The sequence below is a fragment of the Drosophila elegans genome, unplaced genomic scaffold (assembly GCF_018152505.1).
Source record: "Drosophila elegans isolate 14027-0461.03 unplaced genomic scaffold, ASM1815250v1 contig_814, whole genome shotgun sequence".
In the NCBI taxonomy this organism is placed as follows: domain Eukaryota; kingdom Metazoa; phylum Arthropoda; class Insecta; order Diptera; family Drosophilidae; genus Drosophila; species Drosophila elegans.
In genome coordinates, this window is record NW_024546167.1 from 20,131,829 (window position 1) to 20,151,659 (window position 19,831).

Here is a 19,831-nt window from a genome sequence, read left to right on the forward strand (position 1 = left end):
GATCACAAATCACTAATCAATTCGTTTTACGGCATTATCGTCTCAGCAGAGAATCGTTAAAGTCAAACTCAAAGTCAAAGTCAAGAAAAATGGGGTGTTTTTTACACCAGTTTTTAGAAAAGGAAATTTTTTAAAAATGTCAACTAAATATTTAAATGATTTGTTAAACGTACAATTTTTATAGCTTAGAATATTTTTGAAATTGTATATTTTTTTTAAAACACTCTCTATGCCAAATTATCTTTGCTTTAAATATAGATTTTTGAAACTACATTATACTATACTATTATGATAAGTAATTTTTATAAAATATACCTTGTATTACATTTTAAAATTATAATTGTTTACTATTATCTTTGACATTATGATCTTTTTAAAATTCTTTTTTCTTTACTGTTTAAACTAAGCTATCAACTGTTTTTCGTAAGCACACATTTACTATTGCTTTGAATTTTTTTATATTTTATATATGTTTCTGTTAAATACACACTACACCTTACAACTGATAATCTAATTACTTTTAGTCTACCCTGTTATTTCCGCAATGTGTGTGTTCCAGGATTTGTGGATTTTCGATGGCTTAGGGGTTTTCACAAATCAATTAGTTTTGTCGCGGCTGTCAAAATTATGCACTCACCAGGGAAAAGTCGAAGTCAGAGTCGGCGAAATGTCTTTCAAGTCCGACTCCGACTTGCAAAAAACCATACAAATTTCCAACTCAATTAGTGGGTCAGCCAAAAAAGAGAGGGAAAAAGTGAGGAAAAAAGGGAAGCCGCAAAGAAAATCGAGGCGTTCAAATCTTCATTTATCCCTCGCTTAGAAAAGAAAGGAAAAGAATAGTAACTGAACCTGCCGCCGCCTCGACAATTGTTAACCGCCTACTTTTTTCCACTGCCATCTACCTTTCTCTCTTCACTCCACTAGCCCCGTCTCTTTCGGCTACTACTTTCAACTTTGCCGACTTCTCTGAGTGCATCATTATCATCGGCAATTGGACTACTGCGTTAAAAGTGCGCTGCCTACTTTTTTTCCCAACTCTGCCATTGTTTTGTTCACTTAGTTTTTTTTTTTTTTTTTGGTTTTGGGCAAAAAATAAAAATATGAGAAGGGAGCAAATTAATAGACAGTCATTTGGAACATGTGTTGTTGCTGCTTTGATTGTTTTGTCAAGTTGTCTAAGATATCAAACGCACAGTGCCGCCGACAAGTATTCGGCCCCATCCATCCATCCATCCATCTGTAATAACCCACAGCGCTGACGTCTTCATTGTGTCTACTTGACTTTCGCCCGATTTATCTGCCTGTATATATATTTGTTCAATTGTTCTAACAAAACATGCCATTAAAACATAAAACACTGTGGAAAAAAAACCACTTGTACTTCCTTGTTATTGTAGTCGGTCTAGTCCAGTCGCGGTCCATTGCCAACCCAATTGCAATCGAGAAAACCCTCGACTTTAAGTCCATTTCGGTAGCCATATCGCAAAGTGTAGTCGGCTATACTTCGTTTGATCCTAAAGGATGTTTTTCCATATGAGTTGCATATGTCAGGACTTACTTATGATTGTCAATGCTCTAAAAATGGTTATTAAAGCGATGTAATTTAAAAATTTAAGCACAACTTTTAAGAAAGTTTTTTAAAAAGTAAGTATTTATAATGGCAATTTATTATGGCAAATCAAAAAATGCATTTCAAAATTCCTTCTTAATTTTCATTTATTAAAATTATGGTCTACTTACTCGCTTTTTGAAACTTTTTGAGACATAATTATATAATATTAATATGTCTTTTTCTCTTCATATTTTTTTTATTATTGTTCCAGTTACTAAATCCTAATCTAATATCCTCTTACTAATAAGTCCCTGGTCTTATCTTAAACTCCATTACAAATCATCAAAACACAACTTAACTTTGTCCCAGCCAACTTTAAACTTAACTGCAAGTCTGAGCTCAAATATTTGTCGGAATGTAATTTTCCAAATTTATTAATCTCGAAAAGGATTGCCAGAGATCCACTTTGATTCTGGCGAAGCGCGCCCAGAACTAATTCGCAAATCTGTCGCGAAACTAGAACAAATCCAGCCGCTTGAAGGTTTAACCCCTTCGGATTACCTGAGTCCTCAGTTTTGAGTTCTGAATCCTGAGCTCCATTGAGCTGTTGAAAATCGTGCCGTAAGCCAAGGAAGATAATCCTCGGACCACAAAAGCGACCCTTGAACTAGTTTGGGCGGGATTAGGAGCAACTCAAGGAGTCGCGCAGATTGCTAGGAAACTAATTCGCAGAACTCATTGTCAAATTATAAGTGGATAAAATATCCAATCCTATTTATTATATACCAAGATTATTCGTTGCACAAAGCCCAAAATTATAGCCCAACTTATTATAACAATTTCTTGTCTCAGAATTTTAATTTTAAGTATAAATAATCAAAATAGTAAATTCATATTTTAAAAGCCCATTTAAAACCTTGTCCATTTTTAATCCATTATTACTTTGCTTACATTTTATATATTATGCTTGTAAAAATAATCATTTCTTTTATATTTAATTCGAATTATTTTTTGGTTTTAATAAGTAAAACAGTAAACTCATCTTTTATAAATCCATCCTTAAATTTTAAATACATTTAAAGAAACTATAAAATCAAGTGAATTTTCTTTAAGATTATTTCTAATACATTTGGCTACTCAAAGTTATAAGGCCAATAAAACTGATCATCTTTTTTGAAGTGATTAGAAATGGCCCACTTTGTCGGCAACTTCTGGTTTCCCAATCAAATGTAATTATGAAATTGCAAATATCCTGATTAAATTGCAATTCTCTAGACTCGATGTTTTTGTTTTTATTGCCGCTTGTTAGTGCAATTAATAGTCAAAACAGCGAGCGGAAGCAAGACGCACTGAGAGCAACCCCAAAGACCGACCCTGTTTGGATTGGATGTAATGGATATTTTGACGCCGAAGCAGCAAAAGACTGCAAATAAACATCCACAAGTTCCCAAACAAAGTCCGCTTTCCATACTATACCTTATACTATATACCAAAATGTTTTTGTGGAAGTTAAAAGGCAAAGTGTGGAACAAAATGGTCACAAAATGGAGGGCGGAGCCTTTGCTACCTAACTGCCTAGCTGCCCCTCTCTTTCGCACTTGCTGTTCGTATGGCTACACCCGTCTCTGTCGCACCATGGACTCTCTTCGTGTAGACTTCGTTTGTGCCAGCGGAGGGTTGGGACTATAAATAGCCCAAACCGGGGCTGTAGAGAATCAGTTCAGAGCTACCATCTCAAGCGCAAACATCTCAAGCGATCTCTCAAGTCGTGAGTGAGCATTCGAAACAAGAAAAAAAAACCAAAGATAAATCAATTTTTGAAAACAAAGAAGAACAAAAATGGTGAAAAGTGAAATGGAATTCAAGAGCAATTTCTCCATCGATGCCATTTTGGCCAAGAAACCCATTAATCCAACGCAACAGCCCATCAAAATCGAACCGGTGCACCATCAACATCACCATCATCATCAGTATGTGCATCCATACTCCAATTCCGATGGCGAACTGTCGGCTTCGGAGGATTTCGATAGCCCCAGTAGAACCAGTACACCGATGAGCAGTGCCGCCGAAAGTCTCTCCTCCCAGAACAATGACAAACTCGATGTGGAGTTCGACGATGAGCTGGAGGATCAGCTGGACGAGGATCAGGAGAGCGAGGATGGCAATCCAAGCAAGAAACAGAAGTTGAGCTCCGGCAGTGATGCCAAGAAACCGCCTTACAGCTACAATGCGTTGATCATGATGGCCATTCAGGATAGCCCCGAGCAGAGGCTGACTTTGAATGGCATCTATCAGTATTTGATCAATAGGTTCCCCTACTTCAAGGCCAACAAGCGGGGCTGGCAAAACTCCATACGCCATAATCTGAGCCTGAACAAGTGCTTCACGAAGATTCCCCGCAGCTATGATGATCCCGGCAAGGGCAACTACTGGATTCTGGATCCCTCGGCCGAGGAGGTTTTCATTGGCGAAACGACTGGCAAATTGAGGCGCAAAAATCCGGGAGCAAGTCGCACTCGTTTGGCTGCCTATCGTCAGGCCATATTCTCACCCATGATGGCTGGTTCGCCCTATGGAGCCCCGGCTCCCGGTTACGGATATCCCGGAGTTCCATTCGCCGGAGCCGCCGCTGCCGCCGCTGCTGCCGCCGCCGCCTTGTACCAGCGCATGAATCCCGCCGCCTATCAAGCTGCCTACCAACAAATGCAGTATCAACATCAACAACAGGCCCCGCAGCAGAACCACCATCATCACCAGTCGCCACATCCCGTCCAGATGCAGGCCTATCCTCCACAACTCAATGCTGAGTTGTTCCAGCGCATGCAGTTCTTTGGCAAATTCCCATCCAGCTAAATCTTGAGAGACGTAAAGGCGCACAACCAAGCCCAGCGCTTTGGATCAACCTCAAAGAACAAAAACCAGGGACAAAAAGGGTCGCTTTGGGGAAGGATAGCTATTCTATTCCCCCCCCCAGCGAAAATCCCGTAACGTCTAAATTTTGCAATTTAGCAAATTCTTTTGGTCAGCAACGCATTGACCGCTTCGCTTCTTCAGCGGGTCCTACAAAATCGACCTGGAAAGTCGATTTTAAGAGCAAGAAAAGAGCACCGAAATCGAAGGACAATGGCTACCAAAATAAAGCCACTTCTTGCCAGTCGAGGACCTTTGTAGTTCGCCAAACACTTTTTGTACATATGTATTTAAGAATGAGTAACAAAAAAATTACAAAAAAAAAAGAAATGATTTAATAAACAACATATTTAAAAATAATTTTAAAAGCTGCCTTTATTTATTTTTGGTAACTTTTTTAGATTTAACTTTTATAGGTGCTAATGAATAGTTTGGCACAGCCTAAAAACTCAAAATAGTTTTATTGATTAATAAAACATAAGATCAATATATAGGCAGCTGAAAAATATTTTAAAATTTCAAAAGTTTAATGCATTATAATAATCTTCACATTTTTGGATACAGCTAAAATAAAATAAAACATTTTTTATTTAATTAAATGGGTTATCTGACATTATATATTTTCAACTTTTGAGATTTCTTCTTATTTTACTACCTTTCTCTGTTTTTTTTTTGTTGACCTCCAGCTGCTGTCCAGCTCACAGTCACATCCCGTAAATATTTACCCAGCTTCCTCTACCGACTTGCTTTCATCCTGATGACTTAATTAGTTGTTTGCTAGCCAGCGAGCGGCAAACATGAAAATGATTCCCAAAAAAAGGCAGAAAAATGAGGCAGAGGATGAGGTTCAAAATGAGCCATCACCCATTGACTCGATTTTGTTTGGCTCTTTACATGCCCAGTGACAACTCCAGCTGTGCTGGATGTGCTGTGTGTGCTGTATGTGCTGGGCACCGCAGGTACGATCCGCACCGATCCGATCCGATATGATATCCCATAGCCTCTCCGATATCCCTGTCCCCGGAACCCCAGCCAGGCCATTGTCTAGATCACTCTGTCCAGCGAGCACACTTCGCTCCCCCTCCAGTCGCAGGCAATTTTTCTTAACTTTTGTTATACAATTTTTCAACTAATATGTGCGCTACACAAAGAAAAATTACTTAAAAATTAAGCAACTTTAAATTAAAGCCAGTTTTATGTGTGAGAAGTATTTATTTTTTAAAGTGATGGGTTCACTAAGCGTTATTGTTATTTAATTTATAAAATTTTAAACTGAAAGGCACCATCTTATATTAGACATTTGAATGTTTAGAATTTTAGAAACCCAAAATTAAACACAGAGTATTAGAAGATAGCGAATCTAAAGGAGTAACTGATGAATTCGCTTTCTAATTATGCAAGAAAAAATTGGTCTCTCTAAATTAACTGTCAGTCCTCAATTATATTTATTAATCTATTTATCTTGCTAAGGGGATCAAAAGGAAAGGTATGTTGAGATGTAACTTAAGAATTTGCGTACTCAAACATGACTAAATAAGTTTCACAAAATCAATAGTCAATCACAAAATATATTTATCAAGTTAAGCTTACTAAAATAATTTAAAAAATCTATTTTTGATTATTTTGAATTCACTAAAATGTTTTTTTTTTTTTGGTAAATTTCTCATACGTAAACGATTTCTGTCAGTGTAAAACTCGGGACTTGCTTAGGGCTCAATTTGAAAGATGAGAACGTTAGGGAAATTGTGGAAAGAAATAGTAAAAAGGGCACCGACTTGGGCGTTGTTTTTTGAAATTTCTCAAACTGCGTGTTTTTCGGGTTCTCAGTGGATGTCTTCATTTTCGAAAATTTCACTTGGGCGGCGGCTTCTGATTCTTTGATCACTTGACATGTGTTTGTGTGCGTGGCTTAAGTGCGCGTTGGAGTAAAAGATGTGAGAAAAAGGGAGCATCATCAGCATCAACAAGTTTTCCCTTCCCGTGTCTCCATCCAAATGCTATTCGATTGACAGGGAAAAATTCGAATAACAAGCCCCGACGATATCATAAATACTGCGCTTTTCACTCTTTTCTCCTCGCGCTCTTTTTCAAAAGCGATTTGTAAACGAAATGATAATTAATATCATCGTTACTAGATTAATCTCCTCACTCTCTGTATCTTTTCCAGCCTTCCACATTTTATCTCCGGCAAGAGACGATCGGTAGCAATTATCATATTTTGTGTGCCCATTTTTCTTCGATTCAATAATTGTAAATTATTGTGTGTGTGTGTTTGGTAAATCATGTTATTGAAACGATTAGCTGGCAGGTTTATAAGGTGTCAGCTGGAAAAAGGAAGGGGTTTTAACGGAAAAAAAGGGTGGGAAATCGGCTGGGTGGAAAGTTGTGCAACATTTATTGACTTACCTAATCGATAAGTAACTAGCTGACATGACATTGTTAGTTCATTTAGATAATATTCAAATATAAGCTAAGGGTTATTCAAAGTCCATTAAATTAAACCAACAGCCAATTTTAAATAGTCTAAATAATCTAAATCAAAATTGAAAAGTTTGTTTTTAGCTGAGTACATTTGTTTTTTAATTGTTTCATTTGTAAATTATTTATTAAATCCTATTTAAAAATATGCTCTGCCATTTTCAGCTTAGATTATAATTGTAAGACTTAAATATTTGCTGGCCTAAACCCTTGCATTGTTTATAAAATATGAGTGCACAGTCCTCTGTCCATTTGAGTAGCTCCTAAAGAAGAAAACCATCTCCGATTCCATATCATGTATGTACATATTTGGGGTTTATGCTCAGCTTAGGCCAGTGCAAGAGTTAAATCGGTTTTGGCCCACGCCTTAAGCCATCGATTCAAATATTTTGCATATATATATATACCCATATATATATTTCGATGGTTTCTCAACTGAAACTGTTGTGCTCAATCCGCAGATCAGTTGAATAGAACAATTTGCTGGCGGCATTGTTTTATTGGGTTGCTGCCGGTCCGGCTTAAGTTGGTCTGGTTGGTTGTTATTGAAATAGATCGGATGAGCGCATTATATACTTAACACATCTCACATCTCATGTGCCCCGGATTCGGATTCGGAATCGGACTCGGATTGAATTCAGAAATCCACTTACCTAAGCCTAAGTCGCTAAATCAGTCCAAGGGTTTCAGTTTCGGGGCTTTCTTTCTCTAACTACATATCACTTTAGAATAGAATTGGGCATTGGGTAAACCGAAATGGGAATATTGGCAAACGGGAATAAAGCGAGTAGCACGCGTGCGGGAAAATGTCTTAGCCAAGTCTCCTTTTCTATTGGCTTAAGTGCTCGACATTTACAATTTACAAAGATAACAAGCAGAAGCAAAACGAAGCCTCGGATCTGCCTTACTTATCTTATTACCCGGGTTAAGTGCAGGGATTTAGGATGTCGAAAGAGCAACCTTGTGGGTCCTTCGCCTACAGAATATATGGTGTATATATGGTATACAGAGGAAAGGCTCAACCCAGCAGATGCCTAGACCTGATTACCCAGCATGCATCTTCGGGATTCGCAACCCAGTGCATGGGATATATATAGTAGATATAGTTGAATCCAGGATGCGTGTGCCGTTTGTTACACTTTTTGTCCATTTAGACTGCTCCTGGGTGCTCCTTCTCCGCTCTAATGATTCAAACCCATCGGCTTAGTTTTTCGCCCCGGATCTATTTCATAAATATTTTATACATAATCGGTTAGTTGCTCAGCCGCTTTGTTTGTGCAAAGGCTTAAGATCAGCGGTGGTTTTTTTCATACGGGTGTTCGCTTGCAAGGGATAAGTTACTCTTTCATTCTTTTACATTTTTTTTTGAGTTGAATAGAGCAGATATTGTAGAAAGGATAGTTATTGTCTTGGCTTGAAAACTTTTCTTTATAGAGATCTTATTTTGAGAGAGGTGTTTAAGTGGTTGAAAAGGTGTTGCTTGTTAAAAATATGGAATTGATACTTACTTTCTTGTTAATCTGAGATTTATTGAAAAATTATAAAACTTGTTTATTTAATGACTTAGCTTAAATTTAAATCAATTAAATTTCACATTTAATTTCTAAGTGGCTGAAAATTAAACTTTTTATCTTTTGCTAATCTGAGATTTATTAAAACATTATAAAACTAGTTTATTAAAGAGTTGAGCCTCAATTTAAATCAATTGAGTTAGTTAAAAGCTTAACTATAGGCAACGCCTAAAAACAAGATATGGCATTAATTAGACCTTAATTATAGTTACTTAAAACTAGTGCAACACCTTGATTGGATAATTGGATCAGTGATGAGAACCTTAACATTTGTTAACCCAGTTAGTTGACACTAAATGGTTTAAAACAGCAGCAGGAAAAATATTGACATTATCGATTGGTCTTAAAATCCAGTTAGATGAGCCACCACAAGAGACCCCCTTTTACAATAAATTTTCAACTGCTGGTATATACCCACATCGGCAAAAAGGGAATCATAAAGCCATATGTACAGAAGCCCCTCAAGTATTGGGTGTGTCACCTAGAAATATTGCGAACTATGTGTAGTAGAACCCAAGCTCAAATCGAACTCAACCCATGGAGAATCCAAGTGGCGACCACACAGTGACCACAAAATGTGTTTTTAATTGAAACTGATGTGGACGGCCACTCTACTATAAAACGCTGATGGGTTCAGATGAGGGCAGCGCATTCAAATATTTATTAATACAATAATTGTTAACCCATGGGCCGCGTTCGCTTGCTCACCCAATATAATCAAATAATGGCAATACAAACACACAGCAAATGGGAAAATATTTGAAAATATTTGAGCGACAAATGCGCAAAGTAACAATCAGCGGCACACATACTGCATACAAAAATATATGTGGGCAGTTCGGCAGTAGTGCTCCTTAATTAGTTTCTTTCATTATCTTGGCCTCTCTGTTGACCCGAATTTCAATTAAGTTAATTTACGCCGCCAGTTCGCTTCCCTTCATTTGGGGAGAACCAATAAATAAATAAATAAATGTATGAATGAACCTAGTACGATGCGTAGTTCTTTCAATTGTGCACGAGAGGAATACGCTCACAATTAAGCAGAAATTATGAATGAGTAATTAGGAATTGCACTTGAACACTTGAACACTCGACCCGTCCAGTTAACACTACTTGCTCTATAAAGAAATCCCCCCCATGGATCGAACGGAAGTGAGTTCATTCCGGGTTGGGGTTAAGTTCTCTTTCGATTTTGTTTCTTTTAATGTGGATGTGGAAGAAGATGTGTCCATCTGTGGAAGAAGATGCTGAGATATGAAGGAAAGACAGCTTGCATGATAAGTTGGCATCTGAACTTTTCAATCTTGCACTTGAACAGCGGAATTGGCCTTTAAATTGCGAGTGCAGATGTCTTTGGGTTCTGCAAAAGTCCAAGAGGAAGTGACCCTATTCACATGGAAGTTCCGAGAAAGATATCTTACGTTTTTAAGTTTTAGAAATACTATATAATATTTAGTTAGGCAGACCGATTATTTAGCTCTATTAAAAAGCTTTTTATAGATTAAACTTTTTCAATCATGATATTCAGTTGTAAAAGTTTGTTCAAACTGCTTCAAAATTATAATAGTACAAGTAAATATCTAAAGATATTTATTCTACAGAACTGACATTATTAGATTCAAATCTGTATTAAAAATAACAGAATCTGACTTCTGCAGAAGTTTCTTTGGAATAAATTAATGCAAAATAAAGACGTTTCATAATCCTAATCTAAAATTTCAAGCCTGTATAAACCTTTTGGGATCCCTGTTCCAAATCCTACCAATTTTGAGTTTTGGCCTCTTTCCACCCGCGTTAGCTAATTGCTTCCTAACCCTGACTTCTCTGAAGATCTGGCTGATGGAATCCCCACTCATTCTGCCTCAGATTTCACACTGATACACACTGCTAATGGTTTCAACGGGCCACAGCAAACACAACACACAACTCGGCACACAATCAACAAATTAAGCCAGGCCAAGGGCCACAACTCGGACCTCAATTAAATTGATTTAGATCGGGAAGGAGAACGAGAACTCTAGTTCCCCAGAAGCCGATCGACTGAGCCACTTTGAACCATTGTGAACTGACCGATGTTTTCGGAGGAAGCTGGGGAAGCACCAGCATAATCAGGCCATCAAGCAACTTCTAAGCACTCTGACCGATCATGTGTAGCAATAAATCCGCAAAAGTACCCGCAAGTTTTGGACCCTACTGTTCAAGACTTACGCGTGACCAGTGACTTTTTGTACCCTAGAATGGGGGTATATTAATTCGGAGAAAGAATATGCTGAATAAGATGAATTCATCACAATAAAAAAATTACAAGTGGTTAAAATACATATCTCATTATATAGAAAACAATCTAAATATTACAGACATATTAGCTTAAAAAATTGTCTTCCTGTAATAGTAAAAGTAACAAATTAATAACAAATTATTAAAATTAATGGTTCATACATTTTTAAAGTATAGTTTCGAATTATTTTTTTTAGCTTATTGCTTACAAATTTACAAAAAATAATACTTACGCAATGATGAAAAGATCAGTAGTCCTAAATACATAATATAGAATACTTTATTGGTATTTTTGGATAGGGTCAGAAATCATACTTGTCCGGAAAATATATTTAAAAAATTTTTGAAGTGTATTTTAAGCTTCGTATATTAAATATAAATATTTTTATTTGATCTGCGGTCGCTTGTTGACGCTTGTTGTTGCTGCCGTTAATTGTTACGCAGTTCATTAACACACATCACAGGGCACCACATCGCCTTATGCCATCCATATAACACCATATACCACATCCACAAAACGGGTCCCCTCGAAACGAAATGTTTGTGTGAGTGAGTGTGCCACCCTCGCGTGGCACACGCGACTTTTCCCCACCCCCACACACACACCGCCCCCTGCCACACCACACCAACCCCCCTCCCACTGACCTTTCCACCAGCGCTAACGATGACATCTAAGCGGTTGCTGTCGATGCTCTTCGTGTAGCTGCACTGTAAGAAATAGAGTTGATCTGTATAAAAACTATTACTCTGCATCAAATTTTGAATTATAGACAAATGCTTATAATTAAACTCAGAAATAATGTTAAAAAGTTTAAGGAAAATATATAAAAACTATACATAAACTTAAACAAATTGGTTTACTTTGCTACTTTGTTTTATGCATATATATATTTAAGCCATTAAAGATCGAAATTATCCATAGATAGAAAAAAAATTGAGTAATGATTCGATGTGAATTGCTGAAGTGCATTTAGTTTCAACCTTTATTTCAGCACAATTAAATACATTTCTTAAAGCACAAATTAAGTCCTCCAAAGTCAAAATAATTTTTCAATGAAAGGTTTATTTTATTTTGTTTGGATCTTTTGCATATTTTTTCTCAGTGAAGTGCGGCTGGTGTTCCGGTTGCCCTTAACGATGTTGCTGACGAGTGTCGCGTTGCCGTCGCCTCGTTTTCGTCAGCGTTTGTGGGTTGTTAATGTTTGTTGTTGGTGTTGGCGCTGCGTGAGTTTTGGCAGTGTTTCTCTTTTTTCGTTAAATGCGTGTAAATCAGTTTATAACACATTGTCAACAATTATCAAGTGTTGGCCATTGGGAAGGGGGTGAGCTTTTGGGCTTTATTTTGAAGGGTTTGTCGACTGACTTGGTGCGCTAAATGAACAATAGATTTTGAAGGTTTGAAAATACGAAAAAACATTGTAAGAAATAATTTTTTTTTAATTATGTTATTAATATTATATTTATAATTTTTAAAACTTTATCTCTTTTTCAGCTATTCAGTTTGTATTTATTACAACCAAATTTAATTTTTTCAGTAAGTTTTAGGTTTTATTTATTTTTAAAAAATCCTTTACAACAAGTTTTAAGTCTTACCATCGAAAAGAGTTTTAGAACCTGTCAAACATTGTTTTTCACTTAGTGTTTAATACTCAGTTTGGTCAAGCAATCTTCTTGTTTTATCTTCCACTCCACCATATGGTAACACTCTATTCTCAGATGATCTCAGATGATAATCTTCTCGAAAGAGTATTTCAAATCGCAATAGCGCACTTATCAACCACCAAAGCTGAAAGTTTCCTTTTTCTAAATCCTGGTTTCCGGCTCATCACCCCGCTGTTTTGGCAAACCATATGCTTTCGCAGCATGGACCATTCTGACCATGGAGCAACCCCCAAAAAGGGACCACCCCAACCCCATCACAAAAATTCACCCTTCGCCGTACTTAAGGCAACCTCTAGGACACTCATTTGGCTGTTTATTTGCAAAACGAAGCACACGATAACAGCAACAACAACAAATGTAACAAGTGTGTCCGAATCCCGGAAACTGTCCAAAGAACCGTGAACGTGATTTCATCAAAATTTGGCCAATTTAAGTCAGTTCCCATTTTCCCCGCCGGGTAAATCCCCTTGAAAACGGGTCAGTGCGAAAAGCGAGAGGAAAACTCTTTTTCACCCAGGCATATATAGTGAAATCTGTAACATATTTTAGTAAAAAAAAGGGTGTAAGAAATGTAAAACAAGTTAAAAGTCAAAGAAAGTTTTATATATCTTAAGGCTGTATACGTTTAATATAAGAAAGTTTTAAGAGTTTTCTCGGTCAATAAACGGCCTATTTTTAATATTTTTTTTTTTCTTAAAAAAATGGACATAAAAAAATGTCAAACGAAAGATAGGTATATTAAACGAAAATGTATATATTTTTGGTTTTAATAATTATCATTCGAATTTTCCACCAGTGTATCATATTTTGTTGGCTGTTTAAGACGCTCAAATCGAAATCAGATGTCACGAGGAGGGTTTAACCCTCTGCCTTTAATCAAGCCAAGGGCCAAATTGAAAATATTTGCATGGCTAAGCGACGGCGATTAGGGAGGAGCAAGGACATCGACGAGGAGGACACAGCTTGAGGTCCACGAAATGAGATTAATACGCGCTAAGCTAAGTCCTCGCTCCGAACCAGGATCGATCTAATCCTTGCTTAACTCTTTCGAAACGGTAGCTGGAATGGAATGGGTGTTGGAATTGGGCGTAGGTAGGACATTTCGTTTTGTATTGGGAATCCATTGCTGACTGCGACCATGTAAACAGATCATATAAACAGCGGAAATGGCCATCCTTTGAGGCTCAATTCGACCCTTAACCCCTTCAAAAACCCGGCGATTCCGCAGGTAGTTGTATGGCCCACGATTTAGAGCCTTGTTTGCATGGACCGCGCTGATCCGTTGGACAAACAAGCTAATCCTGCGGTTAAACTGCCATTGAGTCTATCAAAATAAGGCCGCTAGATGTATATACCCGGAAGGACTTGCGCGTAGGCGTTTCTCCACGGGGCGTGGCAACTTTACGGCCGAGAACGGGTTGAATTTTCCTAAAGGGTTAAGCGTCGCGGATTTATTTCTGCCCAAAATATCGAAAAACTTCGGGCTGAAACAAAACTAAATGTCTGCTATAAATCTGGCTGATTAGTAAAGTACTCTCGCCCCCATCTCCGAATGGGCTATAAATCCGAGAGATCCTGAAATATAAATCCCTTTTGGTAGCTGGTTGCACTGAAATCTGTCTCCTTTTCAGCGTTTTGATCAATGACAAGTTGGTTTTTTTTCGCTTCGTGGCTCGTTTTTCATGGGTTTTTGTTTGTCCGGGGTAATTACGCTCTGTAGTTTCCGGACTACCGATTGTCGGGAAGTTCTAAGTCGGTTTGTTTGTTTTCGATTGTTGATATTTTGAATATTTTCGAAAAGGATTTGGCTGCTGCTTATTTTGCTTCTGAAATTTTAAGCGGCAAATCGGTAAGATGAATCGCATAAAAGTAAACACAATTTTTTATTTATTTGGTTAACCAATGGGAGTGGGATGATTGATCGTTTGAGTTAAATTATACATTAAACATAAATAGAGTTTTAGTTTCAACAATGATCAGTATATAATCTTTTAAATTAATATCTTTTGTTGAAACTATCAATAAAATGTTCTGAGTTAGCCTAATAGAGTGTTTTGCCTTACGATTTAAATTATTTCCATCACAAAATAATTTATTTTAAATGTTCCCTTAGTATTCTTGTAATCAATAATGAATAGCACCCTCATTTCCTCCTCACTTATTTGAAAGTATAAGCCTAGCATATCATAGTATAATAACACAATTAATAAAATATTAGAAAGTGTCTTCCCTTCTTCCAAACATCTTTATTATGTATTTAGAGCAAACATACAATTTCAAAAGAAACCTATAATTACCAGGCTGTGGTATCCCCTATTATTTAATAACAGCCCATTAATTTTCAAAGTTGTATGCAAAGCAGCCAAAACAATTACCCAACTTAGAAAATACAATGATGAATAATTTAATTGAAATACTGAGAAAACAATGGGACTACAAAAAATCAATTGAAGACAGTTGGGCGCCATTTTGTATTAAAAGGGGGTCTCTTTGTTTTTTCTCTGGGAGAATTCCCCATTCTCCAAGCAAAAAGAGCGCATGTCTCCACTCGGTTATCCAATAAGTTGTGGCCAAACACACACAAAGATACAGATACACCCAAAAACCAGATACCGATACAAACATGGCGTCGTCGTCTTGGTCTTCGGCTTTTTTTTATGGGTTTCGTTCAGGTAAAACATGTTTTTGCCCCGATACACTCGTGTTTTTGGGATCCAATCGCACGGCCGACGAGTGCACGCCCCCAATTTGTGAAAACAATTATTATGATTACAGCAATGATTTCGATTTTGAGTTCGGTTAGGGAGGGGTTACCATATAGACATATAGATGTAGACATTGCCATGGGGTCTTTGTTGGCCGGTCATGTGGCATGTGTTTCGTGGCTCATGCGAATGTAAGCAGCTGCCATCCGACTTTTGCAGGCGTTCTGGAAAATTCCTTCGTGGAAATTGATTGCACCAAATTACATTTAATTGTCAGAACGTTTTTGATTTGCTCTGTAGTTCAAAAGTTGCTCCTTGGGGAAATATGGAATTTGATTAGGTTGAGACTACTTTTATAGTTGTTTCTAAAGTGGATCAATTGCCTCCATTATAATTTCGAAAATTCTATGAAATAATTACAAATGTATTAAGGATTTATAATTTTTTTTTAAATTTAAAACACAAACAATATTATGAACTCTCTGCAATCTAATATATATAATTTATGTTTTTTTGTGCAGCACAAAACGTTTAATTAAATTTTACTCTACATTTTGCAAAAGAAATTATCTTAAATATGTTAAAAATGCAAATGCAATAAATTAAATGCAATTTTGAAAATATTGTAAGGAGTTGTTCCTATCATTGCTAATCGTTTGCGGACACGAAAAATGTGTTGTAAAAAATTAACTGAACATAAAAATCAATGCTATTTTTAAACAGCTGTTAAAATGTACTACCTCTAAATAATTCTCGCTATTGTAACGAATGATCTTTATGTTACTCCATGGATATAAAAATCCCAATCTCAACACACAAATCTCTGTCCATATCTAACTGAATCGCAACCCCCTTTCGACATCCATAAGTTTGCAAACTCGCCGAAAAATTAACGGGGGCAAACGGCAACTGAAACGATAACAACAACAACAGCAACAACAAATCCGAGATACAATTAATAATGGCAACTGTGTGTAAAAACAAGAAATACATTAACACGACGGCAGCTGCCAATATAAAAGAGCAAGGGGAAAAAAAAGAATATTAAGTATACGAAAGACCTAGCGTATCAAAATGCAACCCACAATCCGGAAAAGGGTGACCCACTCTATAAGGTATGGGGTATGCCATATAGGTCTATATATATACCATACCCGTGTTTATGTTTATTTGTATGCGTGGTGTCGGCGTTTTTCGTGTTTCATGTCGGCGGCAATTAGTAATACGAATGGTACAAAATAAATCTGAGCGGGAAAGAGAGAGCGTAATTTAAGTGCGTATAACAGAGACAACCTATCGTTCGTTCCACAGCGCTGATTGGTCGATTCGAGAACCACCCCCGATAACACCTCTAAAGAGCCTGCTCAACACAACAACGAAAAAAAAACAACAACAAAACCGGACCGACTGCGATTGGGAATTATTGGGAATTCTCGTTTTTAGTCTACACTGAAAGCCCCAGAGCAACGGACGTGAGATCGTGTATATTTTTGTGGGCTGTGTATTGCTTTATCGTCGAGCGTCGGTAAAACTGAACGTAAAACGAATAAACTGAACGAAAGAGCCAATTTGAAAATATAGTGAATTGGAAAAGCCAAAATAAATGAATTTAAAGTTAAATAAACAAAGCAAGAAAAGATTAAAAAAGCAAACCAACTATAAAACAAGATTTTCTTATAAATTTGGTTAAATCATGGCTGTTTTTATTAGCCTTAATTACAATTTATTAGAGGGATAAAAGAAAATACTGCTTAAAACTAATGAAATTGGAAGCTGGAAGAAAAAGCACTTTATAAAATCAAAAAAATTGGTGGAATTAAAGAAATAAGATCTAAATTGATCTGTCTAAAGCAACAAAAAATAAAAACTAATTTGAAAATTATATATTAAAAATCCTCTAAATTCCAAGGCAATGTGGAGTTGTTAATCATCTGACCTTCAACAACATGGTGAAGATCGAGGAGGGATTGCCGTCCAGCGAGATTAGCAGCCATAGTCACCACTTTCAGCACCACCCACACCACCCACTGCCGCCCACCACCCACCATCATCCGCATCCGCTGCAAAATACCCATCCCGTTGGCCTCAATCTCACGAATCTCATGAAAATGGCCAGGACACCACATTTGAAGTCCAGTTTCTCCATTAATGCCATTTTACCCGAGACTTTGGAGCATCACGATGACGACGACGAGGAGGAGGAAGTGGATAAGAAACCCCCGGCGAAATTCCCACCCAATCATAATAATAACAATCTAAATGCCAGCACCTGGGGTTCCGAGGATCAGGAGGCGGAAAGTGATCCCGAATCGGATTTGGATGTGACCTCCATGTCGCCGGCACCAGTTGTCAATCAAAACGAAAGCGATGCGGAGGAAGCGGATGAGGAGTTCGTGGAGGAGGACATAGAGTGTGATGGTGAGACCACCGATGGCGATGCCGAAAACAAGTCCACGGATGGCAAGCCGGTGAAGGATAAAAAGGGTAACGAGAAGCCACCGTATAGCTACAATGCCCTGATCATGATGGCCATACGCCAGAGCCAGGAGAAGAGGTTAACCCTGAATGGCATCTACGAGTACATAATGACCAATCATCCCTACTACAGGGACAACAAACAGGGGTGGCAGAACTCCATAAGGCACAATTTGAGTCTAAACAAATGCTTTGTGAAGGTGCCCCGGCATTACGATGATCCTGGCAAGGGCAACTACTGGATGTTGGATCCCTCGGCGGAGGATGTCTTCATTGGCGGATCCACGGGGAAGTTGAGGCGAAGGACAACGGCTGCTTCCCGCTCGAGACTGGCCGCGTTTAAGAGATCCCTGATAGGTCCCATGTTCCCTGGACTAGCTGCCTATCCGCAGTTTGGTCAATTCTTAGCCTATCCGCCGACGGCGCCAAGTTTGCTGGCCAGCATGTACCAGCGTTACAATCCTTTTGCACCGAAAAGTGGACCAGGACTGCCGGGTATGCCACCGGGATTAGCTGGACCTCCGGGACCCCAAGGACATCCTCCCCCGCCACCGCCCCCCTTTGTGGCACCACCACCCACGAGCAGTGAACTCTACCAGCGATTGCAGTACCAACAGCTGTTGCATCAACATGCCGCAGCCGCCGCTCTAGCCGCCCATCAAAGGCAACTTTCGGTCGCTGCCTCGCCCCACCACGCCCACCTGGTGGCCACCCAGCCACCGCCCCTCTCGCCGCCCAGTCACTTGCAGGGCGGTGGTGGAGGGGACTCCCCCGGACCCTCGCCACAACCGCCCCCACTCATCAAGCCCGTCACCGTCGTCTCACGCAACAGCTAAGGACTCCGGAATAATCGAAACGGAAGCAGCAGCTTCGCTAGCTCATAAGTGTTCACTGTACATAGATATAGCCGCGACTGAGGCGCTAGACGCTTGTAAATAGATGAAAAACTCGGGGGGGAAATAACATTAAAAGAAAATCAAAACAGGAGCTAAAGAAGAAACCAGATTCGGTCAACCGAATTTAATAGAAACCTTTGCAGAGTTGGACAGTAAAAAGTATTAATAACAATTTTAAAAGCCAAGTGAAAGCACAAAATCTTTGTTTTTGTTTAATTATGTCAGCGTTTATAAAAAAGTTGATTAAAAAGTTCAAAAGATTATAGAGTAAAAAATCATTAAAATTTTTTAATTTCTTTGAAACAATTAAAATTATTCCTTAATATATATATTTCAAAAAAATCATAAAAAAGAATTCATAAAGAAAAATTAAAAAGCCGTATTTTTGTTCTCAGGAAATTAAAGAAAAATTAAAACGTTAAAACAATATATTTGTTTTCCTGTTTTGAAAATCTTCAGAAAATAGCTAAATCAAAATTATAACCTTAAATTACATATTGGAAAAAAGGTTTTAGTTTGTTTATTGCAACAGAAATATTACAAAAAACTGATGATAGCATTTTTTATTTTTTTTTATAACATATAATAGTCTGTCAATCACCAGATAAAATTTGATCTTTAGCTGCAAACCCAGAAGCCCTTTAAAACCAGATTTCAAAACTCCAGCAAAGGTTTTTAGAACAAGTGTTTCAGAGTTGGTAACTTGTTGTCACATATCTACGATATATTTATGTAATATGATTAACGATACTTAAGCGTTGCAGGCAAAGAACTAAGCACTATTTAATTTATATATATTATTGTACATTTAGACACTGAAAAACAGAAACCAATTAAAACTCTATTGAAATAAAAATTGAAAACACAAAAAGACAAAAATTAATGAGATCTGCGGGGGAGCTTGGGAATTGTTTGTGTCGGCGGGTGTTAAATTGAACTGCAGTGGCCGCTAAATGAATCTGTTGTCGCGACAAACTTGTCGGCAATCGGATAAACAGGAAGTCCTTAATAACTGGCAGGCACACTCATATATATTCCTATAAGCATATGGGTATGCAGTAATTGCCGCTGTGGAAAAAGCGCTAGAAGCCACTGCCAAGTGTCAATTCAAATCAAATTTTAGCGCATGTTCCAAGCACTACGACAAATTAAAAGAAAGGGAATCCGGAATGGCTTAAAGATAGTTCGTTGATTGACGACTTAAAAATTTTTATTTTATTTGGATTTACCACGTTTTTTACCAGTGTAGTTCTGTGAGAATTCCGGCTATAAATATTTTTCCTAAGAAAATTCATTAACATTATT

The 19,831-nt window shown here is 37.8% G+C and overlaps 2 protein-coding genes across 2 annotated transcripts; both read left to right on the forward strand.

Annotated features, from left to right (window-relative positions):
• Nucleotides 1–3,285: 3,285 nt before the first annotated feature.
• On the forward strand, nt 3,286–4,792 carry LOC108134688 (fork head domain transcription factor slp1). Its single transcript, XM_017255085.2, has one exon. It carries the CDS (start codon nt 3,392–3,394, stop codon nt 4,403–4,405), a length of 1,014 nt encoding a protein of 337 aa, XP_017110574.1. The 5' UTR covers nt 3,286–3,391; the 3' UTR covers nt 4,406–4,792.
• Nucleotides 4,793–16,611: 11,819 nt separating this feature from the next.
• On the forward strand, nt 16,612–18,749 carry LOC108134682 (fork head domain transcription factor slp2). Its single transcript, XM_017255080.1, has one exon. The coding sequence runs from the start codon at nt 17,102–17,104 to the stop codon at nt 18,464–18,466; it is 1,365 nt and encodes a 454-aa protein (XP_017110569.1). The 5' UTR covers nt 16,612–17,101; the 3' UTR covers nt 18,467–18,749.
• The last annotated feature ends 1,082 nt before the right edge of the window (nt 18,750–19,831 follow it).